Source organism: Magallana gigas, chromosome 3, assembly GCF_963853765.1.
Source record: "Magallana gigas chromosome 3, xbMagGiga1.1, whole genome shotgun sequence".
NCBI classification, from domain to species: Eukaryota; Metazoa; Mollusca; class Bivalvia; order Ostreida; family Ostreidae; genus Magallana; species Magallana gigas.
The window spans coordinates 35,685,155-35,705,182 of record NC_088855.1 but is presented as its reverse complement, the minus strand read 5'-3'; the positions used below and the strand labels follow the sequence as shown (position 1 = coordinate 35,705,182).

Here is a 20,028-nt window from a genome sequence, read left to right as displayed (position 1 = left end):
TGGTATTTAAAATAATAAATTTTGCCACTGAGAATCCACTGTTGATGTTGAAAAGATAAAAATCAAAAGAAAGAATTACATATTCAGACATTTATTTTTATATCTTTAATGACAAGTGTCAACATTCTCATATACAAATACATGTATTCACATGTAAAAAGCCTTATAGTACATGTATAACTATTGCACTATATATTTCAAGAAGTGAATTCAAATGACTCCATGATTTCTTTACCTAAAATGCATCAGTGATTATGATCTTCAGATTCAATGACAATTTGCATTATTAATATTTAAAAGTAGATAAAAGGGGATGAGATTTTTTCTGAAATGAGATAATCAATTGCAGCACACTAAACGTGTTGCAGAATGATGTTGAATAGTCTTGAAAATCCTCACACAGTTGCAGTCACCTCAGATTCACATACACAAATATTATATCACGTCATAACAACACCAACACCTATTGATTTTGGTCCAAGTTTACTTCTTTTTCTTTGACTTCTGAGAAGTCTGGGATGGAGTACTGGCCTCCTTTTGATCTGATGATGGTTCTGGCCTTTCTTTCTGCCACTGGAGGGGTTTTCGTCTGAACATTGGCCAAGGAGGTAGAGTCAACTAAACAAAGGAACATTCTTTTATTTTGAACATATACATAGAATAAATAATTTTAAGAAAAAAACAATAGTAAGCTCTCTTTGTGAACTACAGATTGGAGTTTTACTTACAATGCATGATAGTGCAAATCCAGCAAGTAAGATGTACATGGTCTGTGAGAACTGTTGACAGATGTAACCCCAAATGAACCCTACAACCTGCAATGATGAAAATAATATATATTTTAATTTTGATTTAAACATATTTTAACTTTAAAAATCTGCTTTATTTGTAGCCATTAATTTCTAATGACATTTTTTGTATTATTTTCTCTTTCACAACTTACCCCAAATAAAATGATGATGACTTGAAATAGCTGTTCTGCTCGCTTCTGTCCCTCATAGTCCTGTAAATAGTTTCATGCAGTATGCTGCTTAACCGTATGTATACATAGAATATGTCTTATACATCAAGGTAAAATAGATAAGTTAATCTTGTTACGAGGAAATTCAAACGCTAACATATGGAGGACATTTACATTAGAATATTTAAAATTGAATAAACGTTATAACGCTACCATGTGGCATGGAATCTTCTTAAACGATTCAGGTAGAAACTGCATTAAGTCCATGCTGAAGTCAAAACTTCTTTCCCAAAACTATTCAGAATAAGAATGAAGAGAATGAAAAAGGGAAGTTGTCGTGTAAGTTAAGTGGAGCTCTTCAACGTGGAGAAGTTATGAAAAGTATACAATAACACAACTTCCGGTGAAGAAGAAGATTGTTTCACAATTTGACACATATTTTACAAAGATTGTATAGATTCGTATATGTTTTCTTACAAAGAATAATCAGCATGGGTGTACCAAAGTTCTATAGATGGGTTAGTGAAAGATATCCATGTCTCAGCGAGACCGTCAAGGAATATCAGGTAAATTATAGTTTTTATTAAAATTTAGGTTTGAAATTGGAATGATTCCCGGCTTTTGTCAAAGAGGACAGTTGGTGAATCTCAAACTTTCACAAGTGTAATAAAACAAATCAGGAAACAATGAAATGGTTATTTATAAGCACGTATGTTCCAATATCTGTTTGGGACCTCAGGACTTTGATGCAGGTGTAGTAATATATTTGCACTTTATGTAAAGAACAATTACATCCTTATATCATCTTATCATAGACTCTTTTATCGGTGATTATGTTCACTTTGAATTGCACATAAGATGCATGCGTAGCAGAGCAAGTGCTCACTAGCGCTCGCCAAAATATTTGATACATGGATAGGGTATTTTGTCAAGCACTCTCGCTGTTTAACAATTAAGCGTCAGGTATCTATACAAGTGCTTGAAAGCGCTCACCAAAATATTTGATGCAGGCTTTTGTCAAGCACCCTCGCTGTTTAACAAGCCTCAGGTATCTATAATAACTTATATTTGTGGAGCACAGTACCCTTTCTATGAATTGCAATAACTTTCACTTTCAGAGTGATTAGCATAGCCTATCATTTGTTGCTTTTTACTCTCATTTTGACATTTGGATTTCAAATGCCTGTTTGTTTCCCCAAAATCATATATTGCATGACTGCAGGCATTTAATTATCACTCATACATGTAAATGGTATTTAAACCTTGCTCACCAAGTAATTTCACACCTCAAAATGATTAGTACAAAGCTTGGACAGTGTAAGTGTGCTTCATTTGATAGTATAAATTAAAAGGTTACAATTTACATGAGGGTTATGCTCCAATTAATTTGAAGTTAGAAACCATGTATTATGTTATGCTTTTATGGCACATTTCAACACAGACAAGTGCATGGAATAGGTACACCTAGAACAGACTATTGCAATCATTTGAGATGTTTCTTTTGACAAGTTCCTGGAATATAGAAAAAACACACCAATGACAACATATTCAAATTGATATGAAGTAAATTTTCTGTCCAAATACAAATTCTTTGAATAGTACATGTACGTTGTTCACATCTAAGTACAATTCTAAATTCATTAAAAGTATAAAGTTTTTGTATTTAGGGTACTGAATTTACCATAAGTGTTTTAAAATAAAAATCTTAATTTTGAATTCTTTTAATTTGCACTTTGAAATTTGTTCAATCTATTTGATACTGGTAAATACCTTAGCAATATACAGACTATTAAGAGTATTAAATATCCTCAATGTTACAAATTTTTGCAGATTCCTGAATTTGACAACTTATATTTGGACATGAATGGTATCATCCATGTTTGCTCACATCCCGAAGATGATAATCCTCACTTTAGAATAACAGAGGAGAAAATATTTAAGGATATTTTTCATTATCTGGAGGTAAAGAAAAAATGAATTTTTGAACTAGTACCGGTACACATTTTTCTGATTCAACTCCTTTTATGTTCTAAGTTGTGATGAAGTTATTAATGAATTTTTCTTCTTTGTAGTTTTTGTTTCGAATGATTAAACCCAGGAAAGTGTTTTTCATGGCAATAGATGGAGTAGCACCAAGAGCAAAAATGAACCAGCAGCGTGGCAGAAGATTTAGGTCTGAATAGCATATTCTGTCTAATTATGCTTATAATGTAAATTTGACACTGAACTTACTTCAAGAACTGAAAAAATAAGAAAGAAAAGAGCTGCCACATACAAATAGTGTAATATCTGTCTTTCTTGCTATTTTATATACTGGCAGTTGTATGCATTTTCATAAAGATGGAAATTGATAGTTGATATTTTTCAATATTTCATATATAACTTAATTTTTAGGTCTGCACGAGAAGCAGAGGCTTTGGAAAGAAAGGCCAGAGAATCCGGGGAAACTCTGCCTACAGAAAAGAGATTTGATTCAAATTGCATCACCCCAGGTAAAGTATTCTGGTTTGCCATAATCATTGTCATATTCTGTAATGTGTATTCTGGCCACACTTTCAATATTTTCTTCACAATTTCTGAAATCAAATGTCACTGAAACAGAAATAACTTTTCTTCTTTGCCTCTTACAGGAACAGAGTTCATGGTGAAGCTACACGAACAGTTAAAGTATTTTGTTACCAGTAAAATTTCCAGTGATCCACTATGGCATGGAGTGGACGTGTACCTATCTGGACATGAGGTAAAATCCTAAGATAGTGATTAAATACATACATTGTTGTACATGGAATATTGTATTGTACTTTGAACAATTCAGCCTTTCTGATTTTCTCTTCATCCACTTAGACCAAATTGTTCATAATTAGATATTTTACTGTATTACTATTACAAGTTTTTTGGGGGTTTTATTTACAAGGTGATGCTGTAAAAAGTGGCCATTTATAACAATGGTAAATTATGATTTAATTTGTTAGCTTCCTTAATAACTAGTGTACCGGTAAATTTGTACCCACTTTTACACCATATCAATACCTCCAACTTTATTATTTTTAATTTTAAAGGAAAAAGGGTGTGACCTCTTTGCATTTTACACAGCTTTTTGCTTTATATTTTAGACACCAGGGGAAGGGGAACATAAGGTCATGGACTTTATCAGATGTCAAAAATCTAAGCCAGACTACGACGCGAACACACGCCACTGTCTGTATGGATTGGATGCAGATCTGGTGAGTGATGATCATAACATGCTGATTACAATGGATTAGTTCTGTAGATATAATATATCCCTGTCTTATAACTTGTTAATATAAATTATAAATTAATTAAAGAGTGTGCTTTTCAGAATGTTTTTTCTTTTAAATTTACATTTTGACTGAAGAATCATATGCATTGTTTATTCGATGTTGACAGATGATGCTGGGTTTGGCCACACATGAACCACATTTCTCACTGTTGAGAGAGGAAGTCAGGTTTGGTGGGAAAAAAGACAGGAACAAAAGGTATGCCTGTGTTCAAGGAAAAAATGCCTTACATTCTGTATACAGTGTATTATTGATATATGTTTTGATGGTAATCAAATATTTGCAGTTGTGTGTGTGGGGGGGGGGGGGGGGTCATAGGTTAATGTTACCTTTATCTGTGGATAATTTCTTTAAGTGCACTGTATATTTTATAAATCTTGTAATGTGTTGGGTTGTTTTTGTAATTTATAGACCAGCCACACCTGAAGAGACCACCTTTCACCTTCTTCACCTCTCTCTGTTCAGAGAGTATCTTGATTTTGAATTCTCCTCTCTGAAGGTAAACTATATGTATCTTTTTACATGGCTACTTAGTTAATAGGTATAATTTTATCTACCTAAGTCACATAGTATTGGTGTTCAAATGCCTAAAAAGTTCAGTTGTCAGTTCAGTGTCAGATCAAATTTATATTTACAACATTTATGGGAAAAACATCTGCCCATTTCACAAATCCCTAAAGAATTGACTGATTTTGCAGTCATCAGTATTCATTGAGCGCCATTTTTTTTTTTTTTTTGGTTGAGTTGATCCACAGAGATCAAATGCTCATCTAAGAAAGACATCTGATATCAAATTGTATTGATAGGACCATTGTCTGTAAATAATCCATGGATGACATATATGCCAGAAGAATACCTATTAATTCACAGAACATGTACTTGACTGATGATATGACCTGTAATTAACATGACATTGTGTGTTCAAATCTTGGGAATTTTTTTAAAATTGATTTAGGACAAGCTGCCATTTGGTTACAGCCTGGAGAACATCATTGATGACTGGATTTTGATGGGTTTCTTAGTGGGCAATGATTTCATCCCGCACCTCCCCCACTTACACATACAGCATGATGCTCTCCCTTTACTCTGGAAAACCTACATGACAATCCTCCCTGAATGCGGAGGTAACACTTTTATCTAGAATAATGTCTTTGATTTCCATATTAAAAGTCATAGAAGGGAACTTTGTGTTTATGTTTACATTGATATTAATTTGCTTTAAAATTCATTACATAATTAAATGAAACAATTCCAGGAGCTTTGAATGCTTTAAATTCATGTAGTAATATGTTTTATAACTACTGTAGGGTACATGAATGAAGGTGGTCATTTGAATCTAGAAAGATTTGACAGATACATGAAGGAACTGGCAAAAGTAAGACATAAAAATCATTAATATGATTAAAGATTTTTGTCTTTATATTCTCTGTCTACATGTTAAACTCAGACACAATATTTTTACATGAAAGAAAATCTAATGTAGAAATAAATATATTTAAATGATATTTTTGGCAGTTATATTTACATTTAATATTGTTACATTTACATTTTTACAAGAGAAAGTTTTTGATGTTGAACAGATGCAGTACATTTACTTAAATTTATCATGTAAGTAAAATAAAATTTCTGATTTAGTATATGTTTGTTTATTTTTGCAGTTTGATTTGGATAAATTCAGTGAAGTTTTCACAGATCTCAAATGGTTTGAAGGAAAGACAGCTGAAAGATCAGAAAAAGAGCAGATGGAGGGAAATTCCAGGAAGGTGTGCAGAATCTTACATGTATCTGTAAAACTTCTGAACAATTTTAACCAGATTAACTATGCAGATGCTTTAATTGATATATGTACATGTGTATACCTGTAAAACTACTTTAAAAATTTTTACCCAGTTTAAAATGAATTTACTTTCATCATTTCAGAACAAGAAGGATAATCTGAACCAGTTTTTGTTACTGGAGTCTCTGGATAATAGTGAGGTGGAGGGTCAGCCGAGTAAAAATCAGGGTAAGCTGGATATTTGATGAGTACGGTGTACATATACATGTACAGTATATTACTTAAAGATACAGTAACTTCTTAAGATCAGCAATTGCTACTACCTGTACCTTTCTTAAACAACTGAACATTCTGTAATTATCTCTTGTGCAGTGTATATGCACATTGTGTATAATTTTGTTTCATATCTGTCATCAGAGAAGGCTCAGTTAGATGAGGATACAGAGGATTTGGCAGAGGAGGAGGACGAGGATAGCGATACGTTTGACGAGGAATTCCGCCTCCATAAGAGGAACTACTACATGACTAAGCTGGAGTATGAGGACGTTGACAAGCAGGTACTGCGGGATCAGTGTGAGGAGTACGTGAGGGCCATTCAGTGGATCCTGCTCTACTACTTTGAGGGTGTTCCATCTTGGAGCTGGTGAGAAAACAGGGAGTCTTATTACTGCACAAAAAGCAGTAAATCTATATTCTCATTCACTCAGTAGTTAAAATTTTTAAGAGTTTATATCTTTTTCGTTTTTTTTTAATAAATTTTCATTATACTGATAGTCCTGTTCAAATTTTCAATGTGGGGAAAAGTGATCATTTAATGTACCAAAATGTTAATCTGCAGGTTTTACCCACATCATTATGCGCCCTACATCAGCGATGTTACAGACTTTAAGGACATGGAGATCAAGTTTGAAATGGGATCACCATTCCTGCCATTCCAACAGCTGATGGCTGTGTTACCAGCAGCAAGCAAAGAGCTCCTACCAGAGCCCTATCAGGTCAGTCTCTCGGGCACAAGCATTGGTTTCTATGGTGGAGTGTACCCTTCAACTTATATAATAACACAGGAAACTTCTTCACAGAAGCAAGTTCTTGTGATTCTAAGCCTATAAGCAATTTCAATGGGAATTTTCCCTTTCCATTTGATTCTTCTCTATCAATGAATAACTTAATTGAATTGTATTCATTTGCTGTATAAAACACATATACCGGGTACAGTGCTTTATACATTTTGTTCGTAAATAATGATGTGTTTTTCGTCTGATTGCAGAAACTAATGACTCAGGATATTTCGCCTGTGATAGACTTTTATCCAGTAGATTTCCAGACTGACCTGAATGGTAAACAACAGGAGTGGGAGGCGGTGGTCCTCATTCCATTCATTGATGAGGTGGGTGGTTCACAGGGTTAATGTTTAATAAATTATATATTCTTGTTTAATTGTATGTAAATGTTTATGTACATGTATATGGGTAATAAAGGTGTGAAATGTGACCATAATATATGCTTTATACAGGTATTTGAGTACAAGACACATGTACATGTATGTTCAGAAGTCTCCATCTACAGATTACATACATGTACATTATCTGAGATACACAAGTTCTGTTTGTATCAGGAAATTGAAAAGATCTTTAAAAAAATGAAAATTCTCTGAAAATACACTCTGATTAAGTCGAAATACATGTTCACATCATGCAGTTTTAAAGAAAATAAACACTGTATGTTCAAATGTTTATATATATTAATTTTTGTGTTGCCTTGCAGGCAAGGTTGTTAGAAGCAATGAAATCGGTGGAAAATCAGCTGTCGCCCAGTGAGAAAAAACGGAATGCTCATGGACCCTGCCTTTTGTATGATTACACACCTGACATGCTAGAGCCGTGTACTTCAACACTGCCTGGTGTTTTCCAAGATATCATTAACAACCATGCCAGGTAAGATTGATCAGGATTTACATTTTCTATCTTGATTTATACTAGGAAGAGTAAATGAACAAATAAATTTTAGTTTTTCTCTGCACATGTTATCTACTCCCTATTGAAATGTGGTACACTTCATTGATATATATATTTATGTTTAGATTGAGAGAGCTTGGAGTCGATGCATTTAGAGTGGACCCAGACAAAATGGTGAAGGGCCTCATGCCACAAGTCCGACTGGATGTCTATTTTCCTGGTTTTCCCACCCTCAAACACATACCCCACAAGGTAAATATCCTACTCTCACAAATATACAGTACCACTGAAGGTGCAATTTGTAAATTCAGTAAACTCAAAGATACATAATACATGTACATGTATATAGAAAAAATTAATTTCCTTCCCTCACAAAATTGACAAGAAATAGAAAGTTTTCCACTCTTAAACACAATGTATGAATTTTCTCGAACCCATTTGCTTTTCAACTTCTCATAATAAAGATATTGGTCTTTCAAATATGAACAGGTACCAAAGTTTTGCTATGTACATATATGTATTTTTTGCTTTTTAATTGGCAGGCCTTCTTGAAGAAGGAAGGAGTTAAAGTATTTCAGATGAATAGCAGAAATGAAAACATGATGCTGGAAATATTGGAAGATCCAGATAAAGTGAGTATAGTTAGGGTGCAGTGAAACCACAGTACGTGGGCATCTTATCAGGAGATGTAATTTGGAACTAATATGTAAATTGTTGTGATAATTTATTCCAGCCAGTAGATATTGAGGATGTTGCAGAGACATTGTTGGGAAACACAACCTATGTAGGATGGCCTCATTTGTTTGAAGCGAAAGTGGTTCAGGTGTCAAATGATACAGACAGGTAAATAACAGCTTACTGTACATGTATGACTTAAATATGTCAAGCCTTTTTGTGAAACCAGTAGAAAATCACCTACCTGTATTATTAATGAATCAATTCCACCTAAAGGTATGTACTGGTGGAAGCCCATCAGAAGGGAGGGAAAGGTCCAAAAGTCAAAGAGATTGTGAAAGAAGTTTTGAACAACTCTGAGTGCAATATCTGGCAAAAGGAGGTCTCCAGCATCAAGGAAAGGTAACTCAAGTTACAATGGTCAAAATGTGCAGGGTTTTTTTTCAAATTTTTACCTTTTCTCTGGAACAATTAGTTAATTTCAACCGAACCTGACCCAAAAAAATCCTTTGGCAAAAGGCTTTCTGGTTGTTCAAATGAATGGCTAGGCTCTCTCCCAAGAGAACAATGAAAATAATGGTTGTGTATTTCAAAAATCTTCTACAGATCCAATTAGTCAATAAGATATTTTTATTTTACTTAAGTTTCTGTATCATGTACATGTATATGTAATATTAAAATTTGCACAAACCATTTGTCTTTTGTCTCAGAGTTATGAATAACGATTTTTACACAATGGTATGCTTGATTTCCAGATACCATGACCGTTTGGGTGTTGTGATAGGAAATACCTCAGTCTTGTTAAAAGCTTTGCCAATGAATGGTAGAACGTAAGTAACTTTTTACATTCTAGTATGTTCATTAAATAACATTAATTTTGTGATTATCAAAAGTATGCCTAAAGCAATGTCAGCAATAGCCCTAATTATTTTTATTTTGAAGGTTTGGTTGTGGATCACATGGAGTGATTACCCTTCAGAAGCAGTTTTCTCAAAACCCGGTTCCGTTTGTTTACCAGGCCACAGTCAAGGTTAGTTATTGTTAACATACACTTTATTCATGTTAATATGAACTGGTAAATTCATATGAATGTATGACCTTGTAAAATGCTTGTACATTTACATGTATATTTATCAGTACATGTATATACCGGTACTTGTATTTTATGCTTAAAATAAAAAAATCATTTAGTCCGTAGAATTTAAATGTGTTATATTAAGCATGTAACTGTATGATATTTGGTGGGAAAGTATTTCAGCAACTTAGCATACATGTAGCATAGATTTGATTGATCTATATCTGTATCTACATTTATTTTTATATATTCTGTATGCATGACATTGACTTAGCAAAAGCTGAGTTGTGCTTAAACCATAAAAAAAAATACACAGCCAAGTAAAAGGCATTTTCACATTATATTACAGTTAAATTATAGTGCATTTTTTACTTTGGTTTCAGGACATTTCAGTCCATGACCCCAGTTTCTGCCAGTACAAGACCCTGTCTGAGTTGTTCCCTGTGGGTGAGGTGGCCTTCATGTTAGGGTGGCCACACTACGGCTGTCAGGGGGAGGTGTTAGATGTGGAGGAAGGAGAGAGCCCCAGGGTCAGGATCAACGTCACCACCCTGGAGGAACCCAACCTAGCAAAGTTTAATGATACCGAGGTTTGTAATGTTCAATGAAATAAGACAAACATGTAGTTGAATGTGTCATAATGTGAAGTTTCCTCAATATTTGTTGCATACACCAATTTTTTTTTTTTATTTTAGAGTTGATCAATAAATTTGAAAAATCATTGAAGTGCATTATTTAATAACAGTTATTTTGTATTGATAGGATCATTGGCCAGGAATTTACTTATTCTTGAAACTGTAATTTTTACTTAATCTATGAAAATTTGATGCTCAGGAATATAAATGAAACCTTTAAGTTTATACATGTACATGTAAATATATGAAATGCATTCTTAAACATGAATATGTAAGCTGTGTATGTCTCTTTGTCTCATCCGACAGTCACAATTTATGTTTCAACAGAGGTACAACCAGCAGTATTACACCTCGTTCCAAGCAGCCCAGTGGCTGGGAATCGGCTCCCACTTTCTGTCACGAATCACTGGCTGTATATTCATCAAACCTGGATCTCGGGCAAATCCCAAAGATGCTCACATGGTGAACATTGGTCTGAACCTGAAGTTTACTAAGAAGTGTGAGGAAATCCCAGGTTATACCAGATTAACCCCAGAGGGATGGCTGTACTCCCAGAAAGCCTCAGACACCGTTCTAGAATACCTAGAAAAGTAAAAATAAGTTTAATATTGAGACTTTTAAAATGGTTTTTTTTTACTTAGTCTATCAAATTTGGAAATTTCAATGAATAGATGTGACTTTACATTAATTTATCTTTTTTGGTCAGTTTTACTGTATACATTAATTTCCTTCTAATTTTTGAAATATACATGCGAAGATAGAACTTTGGTACTCTTTGTCATTGATTAAAACTCAAAGTTAAAAATAATCATGAAGGTTGACATTATATCATTCATGATTGAATGATATAGATTTGCAGAAAAATATAATGATTACCCTTCTTGTCATCATGTACATGTACATATAGTTTTAAGTGAGTTTAAAATATCAGTCAGATATATTACATATAAGTACATTGAGTTTCTAACTTAATCTGGCTTCATCTGTTTATACTGTACATAGTACCTGGGTAATGTATTTTGTTTCTCTGTAGATTCCCAGAACTTTGGGACATTGTTGCTAACATGGACAGAGAAAAGAATGATGTGATCTATGAAGAAGATATCTTTAAAAATTTGAGGTACTGAATTTTTTTAAAGTCAGACATACACATGATTACATGTATATATTTTAAAAATCCAGAGACTTTGATTCACTAAGTGGGTTTAGCATAGATCTATTTTTAAAAATTAGAATATTTCTTAATAGTTTTATTTATGAATATTGAATATTGACTCACTCAGATATTAGTTTTATGATGCAATGTATATTTTTTTGCAATTTATATCTGATGTTTTATTTTATGCAGAGAGACCATGGAGAATGTAGTGGAGTACGTGAAGTCCCTGCCCTGCTCCCAGATCAAACCCCAGAAAGTGGGCGCCAATGTGCTCGACGAAGGAGTGGTCCAGGCCATCCAGAAAGAGGCTCAGACCATCAACGTAAGGTCACCAGGGTCACTCACAGAAACAAATATCTCAACAACAACTGTATGTGTTTCTTTGTTAAAATAATTGCTGGAATATTGAGTTGTATTGATATGTGGCTTTTTTTAACTGAAGGAGAGGAATAAAAAGAAGATGAATGTTAAGAAAGTGAAGATGCAAGTGAAACCTTATCTATTGTACAAGGTAAGAGCTATAACATGTATTGACTTACCTATCTAAGTCCCTTTTTAATCAGATTCATTCATAGTGGTATATTTTTCTTTTAAAAATTGTGTTTTGACATTCACTGTACACAGTACATGTACATAAACCGGTACATTAAATGTGCAAATACCCTTCTATGGTGCATTCAAAGTTGATTGCTTTTTCACATGACTCTTATAGTACTTAAACTCCATTAACTGATATATTAATCATTATAATAAATAATGAAGTTTACTACTCTATTAGATCTACTCTTTAATCTTATCTTCTATTTAAAAATTTCTTTGAGTAAACATAGTGAGTCTCCATATATATCTTTTTCAGCCTCTAATTATCCAAGGAGGTGTGGTACCAGACCCCACCGTTCAGTACGAGATGTTTGACAGAGTGGTTAACGTTAGGACTGGCTACTCAGTACCCTTCGGTCTACGGGGGACAGTGGTGGGAATCCAGAAAGGGGAAAAGGATGCAGATGCAATATACGATATCATATTTGATGAGGAATTCCCTGGAGGAATAGTTATCAGGTAGAAGCGAAAGGGTTACTGTAAAAGTGGGGCAGGAGGGAGGTTTATGCATGGGGGAAATTTACACTAGTTAAGCTTTAAACCGCATAAAATACCCCTGCGCATAAGGTACAAAGAATTAAAACCTTAGAGTGGCTAATAATGCAAACACGTATTGCTTAACTACAGAAAACGCATACTTAACCAAGCTCATGAATAACCACTTTTTGAGTACTGAAAAATGATTAATTGTTAAAAATTATTCCAAGTTTGCTAAGTATCAATTGAATGATCACTTTCAGGGGATCTTCAGAAAGAGGATACAGACTTCAATCAGCAGCAATGATCAATATCACCCATGGATGTCGTAAAAATGGGGCTGCAAAAGACCAAAGGTCACAAACAGCCCAGGAACAACAACGTGGTGGACAGTTCCAGAACAGCAAAAGCTACTCAGGGGGACAGTACCAACAAAGGCAGCAGTCCTATCCCTCAGGAAACCAAAGTAGGGGGTTCAATTCCTATGCCGATGCTTCCCGGGGAAGTCAAGGGTCATACAGTAGCCTGAAAAATCGGAACGATAACAGCAGGAACCAGGATTACGATAAGGAGTGGGGGTATAATAAGGGACAGAGAAATTCACAGTGGGAGAGGGGGTATTGCGGAGACTACCAGGCTAATATAAACTATGATGGTTTTAACAATAGAGGTCACAGTTCAGAAGGTTCCTGGCGTAGAGGGGAGAACGATAATGGAGACAGTTGGAGGCGGGGTCAGAATGGAGGCAGGGACGTGAGACAGCAGCAGAAGGAAGAGAACCGGAGGGAGAACCAGATCAAGTCACAGCAGAATAAATCACAGGTACTGTAGATTCCTTATTTTTCGCGAGTACTTAATTCTGCAATTCAACCGTTCTGCATCAAATTGCAAAAATATAAAATCGCCAACACTACATTTTTAACATAGTTTCATTTAGTTTACATCTGTCAGAAAAACTAAAGCGAGAATTTAAAATCCACTAGATGTGCCTTTCTTGATTTTACAGTAGTTGACTACTATATGTTATTGACTAGTATGTTGACTTATTGTTTTTACAGAGTAAGGAAAGGGATGTAGATTTAAGACAGCAGAGTTTTGATGGCAGTGATTCGGTGAAGCCCACCTTTGTGACACCCAAAGTAACTCAGCAGGCCAAAAAGGACGACAGCTCAAGAAAGGTACATAAACAATTATTAGTCAGCTATCAGAAAAACCCAATGCAGTTTTAACCAATCCTAGTAATAATTGGTGCTACAATTAACAAATACATGTGCATATATTGCCTGTTCAAGTTTCATGATACTCTCTCTCTCTCTCTCTCTCTCTCTCTCTCTCTCTCTCTCTCTCTCTCTCTCTCTCTCTCTCTTTAATTACTACAAGGTATGAGATATGGGCATTTCAACATTCTTGGCAACTGAATAGACAGTACAAAATGATGATGATGTAATGTACAGTAACATGTAATTATACATAGTACCTATATATAACAAATATGTAATTTACAATCTTCACTATAAATGCTGAATGTTATTTGTATGGCATTTTTTATCTGTTTGCAGAGTATTCCTGATGGACAAAGTGAGTTTGCAAATATGTGGAAAGAGTTACAGTCATCCAGCACATCCAGCAAACCCAAGGAGACAACTAAGCCTATCACCCTGGACCAAGCAGCAGCGGCCCTGGACAAGGTCCCCAGTCCCCAGGCTCCTCAGAGTGGCGCCGACCAGAAGCCCCCCAGCACCACGCTGGAGCAACTGTTCAATCAGGCCAAGTCTGCCCAGGAGCAGACAGCTAAAGAAAAATCACCAAATGCTGAGGTTAGTGAAAGATATGAAAATCAAATATTGGTGAGAGAGTCCATTACATGTAAATAAAATATGAAGTAGTTATAGTGCCCTGATCTTTGGCACCTTATAAAGAATAGTCATCCATCTGTCCATCTGCTCTTTTGGCATTTAATACTATCAGTCTCTCCATCCATTCATCTGACATCTTTATCTGGACCATAATTCCTCTCACCTTAGCCCAATTTGGCTCAGAATGTCACTTTTCCTAAGACGTGCCTCTAGATGATAAAAGATGGTTGTACAGTAACCTTAAACTAAGTTTCTAAGTCAAAAGTCAAAATCATTGTAGATCATTGTAATATCCTTGTCCAGAGGATATCATTTCCAATGACCCTCTCTCTCTCTTGTACTTCAGGCATTATACTCATAGAATGCTTGTTGGATAAATGATATTCAATGACCTTGAACTTAACTCAGTTAAAGGTTAAGGTCACAACAGAGTCCTTTTAAAATAAAATGTTTTTTGTCCTACATGTCTTTTATGAATGCGGGCCCTTTGAGATGATCACAATCTCAATGATGTCTGGTTCTTCTTCCTGAGCCCAGGATTTGTTTAATAATGGTGGTCATGTTTGGATGTATGATTGTATTTTTTGTTTTGTAGGACACTGCAGCAGCTCTGAAGCAGATGTTGAAAATTGGTTCTGATCAGGAAAACACAAATTCACCATCAAAACCTAATACTAATAAAGACTTCATGCGACAGTTGTCAGTTCAAGAACTGTTTGATGGTACATGTTACATGCAAACACAAGTTGTTTTTTTTCTTTATTTTCCACCAAAATATCCTTACACTTTTATCCACTCTGATAAAAAATCAAGAAAGTTTATCACTAGACCTCCAGTGATCATTGCTTTGCTTTGAAACCAAGAGTTTGATTTTACATGGATATTTTAAAATTCCTTACTTTTAATTAAGAACCAAGAGTATGTACTTATAGAAATACCAGTCATTTGCTGTATCCACACATGCATGACAATCTTAGTATTTCACAATGTACATTTGCCTCAGGTGCCAAGCAGCTACCTCCCACCACACAGCTGGCCCCTGGTCAATCCCCTCAGGGACAGGACAAGCAGAGACAGAGGGCCCCCGACCACCAGGAGGCAGGCCAGAGGAACCACCCTTCCCAGACACCCCAGGGACACCGTAGGAACCCGGTGCAGGATCTTGCAGCCTGGTGCAGGTCACTTGGAAAACCCGAACCTAGATATGATTTTGTTGGACAAGTGAGTAGTATAGTCTTGTCACTGTTTGTTGGGCACAATTTTTTGGCAAATCGATAAAATAAAAATTTTACTTTAAGAAGGAAACATGGCTAAATAAGTGGGAGAGCCAATCTGATCTTCAAAACCATGGAATTCTGGGAATCTACAAAATTTGATGCCCACAAGTTTTTTTGAAACCCACAAGTTTTTTTGAAACCACAATACATGTTTAGAGGTGGACATATTATTTAGATTTATTTCTGGCCAGAATTTCATTAATATTTACATTTACATGTATATGAATAGTTTTTTCTAACAACAACAGATAAGGTAAAATGAATCTATACTGTAGTTATTCTAAGAATGTTTTGCTTTGTATTGTAGCCCGGTGCCTATAGCTGCATTGTGACATTAATACCAGATGGTGCTAGGTTTCAGGGATCACAGATGAGAAATCAGCAAGAAGCCATTGAAAATGCAGCAGCTATTACTCTTCTTCAGATTGTAAGATTAAAAACATGTACATTTATAATACAAGTAGCATATTGGGTTTATTTTTGTATTACAAGTTCAGTAGAAATACAGATTAATAATTACATGGTATATGACATTGTGCATTTACATGTGCAATTCATTAAAAGTATTTCGCTTTGGAGTGAGAGATGAACATTGTACATGCACTTGGTCTTGGTGTGCATGTATGCATATTGAAAGATGCAGATAGTGAAGTTCTGGATGTTGGACGTATAGAAATGTGCAGTGAGTGCACCGTACATGTAGATTTGATTATTCTTGATATCCCATTATTTAATTTTAGGGAGGACAGCAAATGAATGCCCAGATGGGATTACCTGGAATGAGACAATTAGCTTCACCAAATTCAGCATTCAAACCAGTACCACAGATGCTACCACCCTATAGTAAGAACTGTTTTGATATAATTCAGATTCTATATACATGTAACTGTGTGGAGCACATGGTTCAGTGGTCACGAGCATTAGGCCAGTATCCAAAAGGTCGCTGGTTCAAACCCTGCTGTGGTCACTTGATGTTGTGTGTTGTGCACTTAGACTAGACACTTTATTTACATTGTCTCAGTCCACCCAACTGAAATTGGGTACCGGCTTACACTTGGGGTTAACCTGCAAACGACTGGTGTCCCATCCAGGGGGAGTCAACGCTTAGCACCACGGAAACCTGGTATAGGCACTGGCCTTATGCTCCTTCATGGCAGGGAGAAGGATTTAACTTTTACAAATGTTGTGTAACTGTATGTTGTAAGCCACATATGCTCATATTCATGCAAGTCTTCAAAGCATCACTTTTTGACCGACATAAAATTGTAGTAGCTTGATTATGTACAGATCTACATGTATTCATTATCATTTAATATATACATGTGTGTCATATACATAAAATATTCAGTATAAAGCATTTACATGGTTACTTTTTTTTGGTCAGTTCATTTAAAAGGCAAGTTACATGCAGGTGAAAGTTGTATTGATGATCAGTTAATTCATTATTCAAGTTTCATAAATACAATTGTGTTTATCATGATTTACAGTTCATATGGAAGCATGTGCTGAAAGAGACCAAGTGAGTAGAAATGACTTTAAATCAGTGTTTCTTATATTTCAGACATAGGTCCTAACATGCGACTTCCAAGGCATCATGGTCCTCCCATGCAACAGTTCTATGTACCTCCTCAGCATAGAAACTTTAGACCTCCTCCAGCGTACTATAATGGTCCCAACAAACAGAACCAGGGTAATTACCAGGGGCCCAACCATCCCAATCAGCAGGGTCAGTGGAGGCCACAGTCTGGTGGTCACAACAGCAAACATGGAGACAGGGCAGCAAACCCTGAGGACAGGAAATCAGACCTAGACCCTCACAGCAACCCTTTTGTACCGCTGCAGGTGTGTAACATAACAAATTCTTGTACTTGGATTTATTATAGAGGAAATATTTCTTGTACATGTTGAAAGGAGGGTGTTACTACTAGACTAGTATTAATAATGAAAGGAAATGGTTCATATGAAGGAAAAGGTCTTTAAATTTTCTCTGTTGAACTTTTTTGTAAAAATTCAACGTACCATTTATGGTACTTGTGTGATATAACGTAAAGTGTTTTTAGTTACAACATATTTATCTCCCAATCGTAATTTATTTATATTTATTTCAAGGTAACAAGACAACAGAAAACCCCAAACAAAAGGAAAGAGTCCGATCCTGGACAGGAAACAAGTGAAAGGACTGGGTCAGAAAGAGTGGAAAACAAGAGAGAATCTGGGACACATGAAAACACATCAGCAGGGAGTAAAAAGAGGGACTTGAACCAGGCTGCCAATCAAGTGGGTCCTGATGCCAAATCTGTTACCAAGGGAAATGCTAATCAGAAAAATTCAGAAAAGTCGCCACACAAGGCTCAGGGGGGTCACAACAAGAGAAGGTCTCGTATCGCAGCCAACTTAAATTTCGGTGCATCTTGATTTTTCAGCGGCACTATAATAGTGATTAAATTGTAGTTGTAAACTTTGATTCATGTTGGAAAGTCTTTTTTTAATGAGGAAACCTTGTTTTAGCATTGTATACTGCAATTTTGTGATACAAATCAAAAGAGCGGTCCGTCCAGTTTCAATAAAAATAATTTGGACACGGTCAAGTGTGCACATACATGTACATGTGTAATTATGTACTACATGTATACGTTTTTCTGTAGTTTTAAAAATTAAAACTACAGAGATTTAGTATGTTTTTATTGTAAACTGTGTTCAGTGAATCAATGGAGTATTTTATTTTATTCATGAATCTGGAGTAACAATGGTAATATTAATCCACTGAACTTCATGCATTTTATTTTTGTCTCATACAAAAACACATTTCTGCTACAGAATGTTCTGTGTTATGATATTTTTTAGATATGAGAAACTAGTAGTTTCTTTTATGTTTCTTATGAAAAATGTGATATGTAATTTTTCTGTGGTGATGTTTTGAAATGTATCTACCGTAATTAATAATTTTCTGAGTGCTTAAAATTTTTCTTTATTTTGGGGGAGGAATAAAGGTAAAGATAATTAATTCCAAATTTGGTTTATACATGTATTAAGATGAAGAATATATTAAGATTATTCCCCAGTCTCACGAATTTATATAAGAAAAAAAGGTATAGAAAAGAAGCCCAAAATGCCTCTGTATGCAAATGTTTTAATACATATTATTAATTCATTTAAAAAGGATTGAATCAACTTTTGATATGTATCAATACTAAAATGTCCCATTCCCCCTAAAATGAATTGCTTCATGTACTATACAATGCACATGTGAACATGTGTTTAAAATTTAGTAAGACACATGTACATTAAGTATTTTATAAACTATTTACTTGTAGGCTCTAACTGAACTCTGTGAATCCCAGGAACTTTGAGCTGTTATACAATTTTTTTACCTGTCTACTGTGTTTTCTTGTACAAGTACTGTTGTGCATCTTATCGATTTTTCTTGAATGATATTCATGTATATTTTGTATAAAATGTTCTGTGAATTCCTGACTGAAAAAAGTAAAAGATAAAAATTTGTTCAACATCCATATTTTACATTCAAGTTTGTTCACACCATGACAGGCAGGATTTCAGGAAGGCCCCAAGGGTATTTTGATCTTCTGTGGAAAGAATAAGAAAATATATCTGATATTTATCTGATTTTAAATACATTAAAGCTTTTGAACTTGAGAAAATCTTATGGAAAAAGTTACGGTCAAACTGGACTAAGGAGGGGAAAAGAGAGGGGTTTTTTTTCAACCTTGTCCTGTGATCCAGGTAACTGGTTAAAGGTCACTGCACACCCTCTATTCTAAAATATATATGCCATTGCATGAAGTTTAAAATCAACATTACCAGGGGAGAGAGAATATTCTCCTGACAATGACTACAGTGCATATAAATGTACATACATCAACTGACAATAACCTTTGAGAAAATTGTGAAAGTCACTGAATTCTCTATCCATGGGCACTCTATGGAGACGCTTTTAAGCCAAATGGGACAAAGAGAGAATAAATACTCCTCAGACAAGGATTTTAAAAGAGGATTTATAGGCCTTGCTATTTGATTCAAACTACCCTCAAACACTGGTATGGGTGAAGTATGAGCATAATTTTGGTTAGAAGAAAAATACTCCTGAACAAGAGGCCTATGGGCCACATCGCTCACCTGAACAACAGTTCTTGTATCCTATTTAAAAATTCAATATGAACTCTTTAAAAATATTGTAAAACTCTCATATATTCAAAAAATTCACAATATATTTAACACAACATAAAAAGAAGCCTCCTTTTTGTAACATTATATCTTAAGATTT

At 34.9% G+C, this 20,028-nt stretch overlaps 2 protein-coding genes across 2 annotated transcripts; one reads left to right on the top strand and one right to left on the bottom strand.

Moving 5' to 3' along the window:
• Positions 1-75: 75 nt before the first annotated feature.
• LOC105340191 (signal peptidase complex subunit 1) lies at positions 76-1,335 on the bottom strand. Its single transcript, XM_011446125.4, has 4 exons — positions 1,175-1,335; positions 944-1,003; positions 729-815; positions 76-618 (listed from the first exon to the last, which is right to left on the bottom strand). Exons 1-4 carry the CDS (start codon positions 1,226-1,228, stop codon positions 484-486), a joined length of 336 nt encoding a protein of 111 aa, XP_011444427.1. The 5' UTR covers positions 1,229-1,335; the 3' UTR covers positions 76-483.
• Positions 1,336-1,349: 14 nt separating this feature from the next.
• Positions 1,350-19,256, top strand: LOC105340192 (5'-3' exoribonuclease 1). The gene is made up of 37 exons (XM_066079468.1): positions 1,350-1,527; positions 2,792-2,923; positions 3,034-3,134; positions 3,356-3,453; positions 3,592-3,701; positions 4,075-4,185; positions 4,370-4,458; positions 4,672-4,759; positions 5,216-5,384; positions 5,568-5,635; positions 5,919-6,023; positions 6,181-6,265; positions 6,455-6,680; positions 6,876-7,032; positions 7,305-7,424; positions 7,802-7,971; positions 8,118-8,244; positions 8,535-8,624; positions 8,726-8,835; positions 8,944-9,069; positions 9,423-9,497; positions 9,610-9,697; positions 10,126-10,332; positions 10,705-10,967; positions 11,411-11,497; positions 11,726-11,858; positions 11,979-12,047; positions 12,393-12,595; positions 12,877-13,435; positions 13,672-13,791; positions 14,173-14,430; positions 15,065-15,191; positions 15,473-15,690; positions 16,054-16,173; positions 16,487-16,589; positions 17,308-17,588; positions 17,856-19,256. Exons 1-37 carry the CDS (start codon positions 1,453-1,455, stop codon positions 18,159-18,161), a joined length of 5,574 nt encoding a protein of 1,857 aa, XP_065935540.1. The 5' UTR covers positions 1,350-1,452; the 3' UTR covers positions 18,162-19,256.
• Positions 19,257-20,028: the final 772 nt, after the last annotated feature.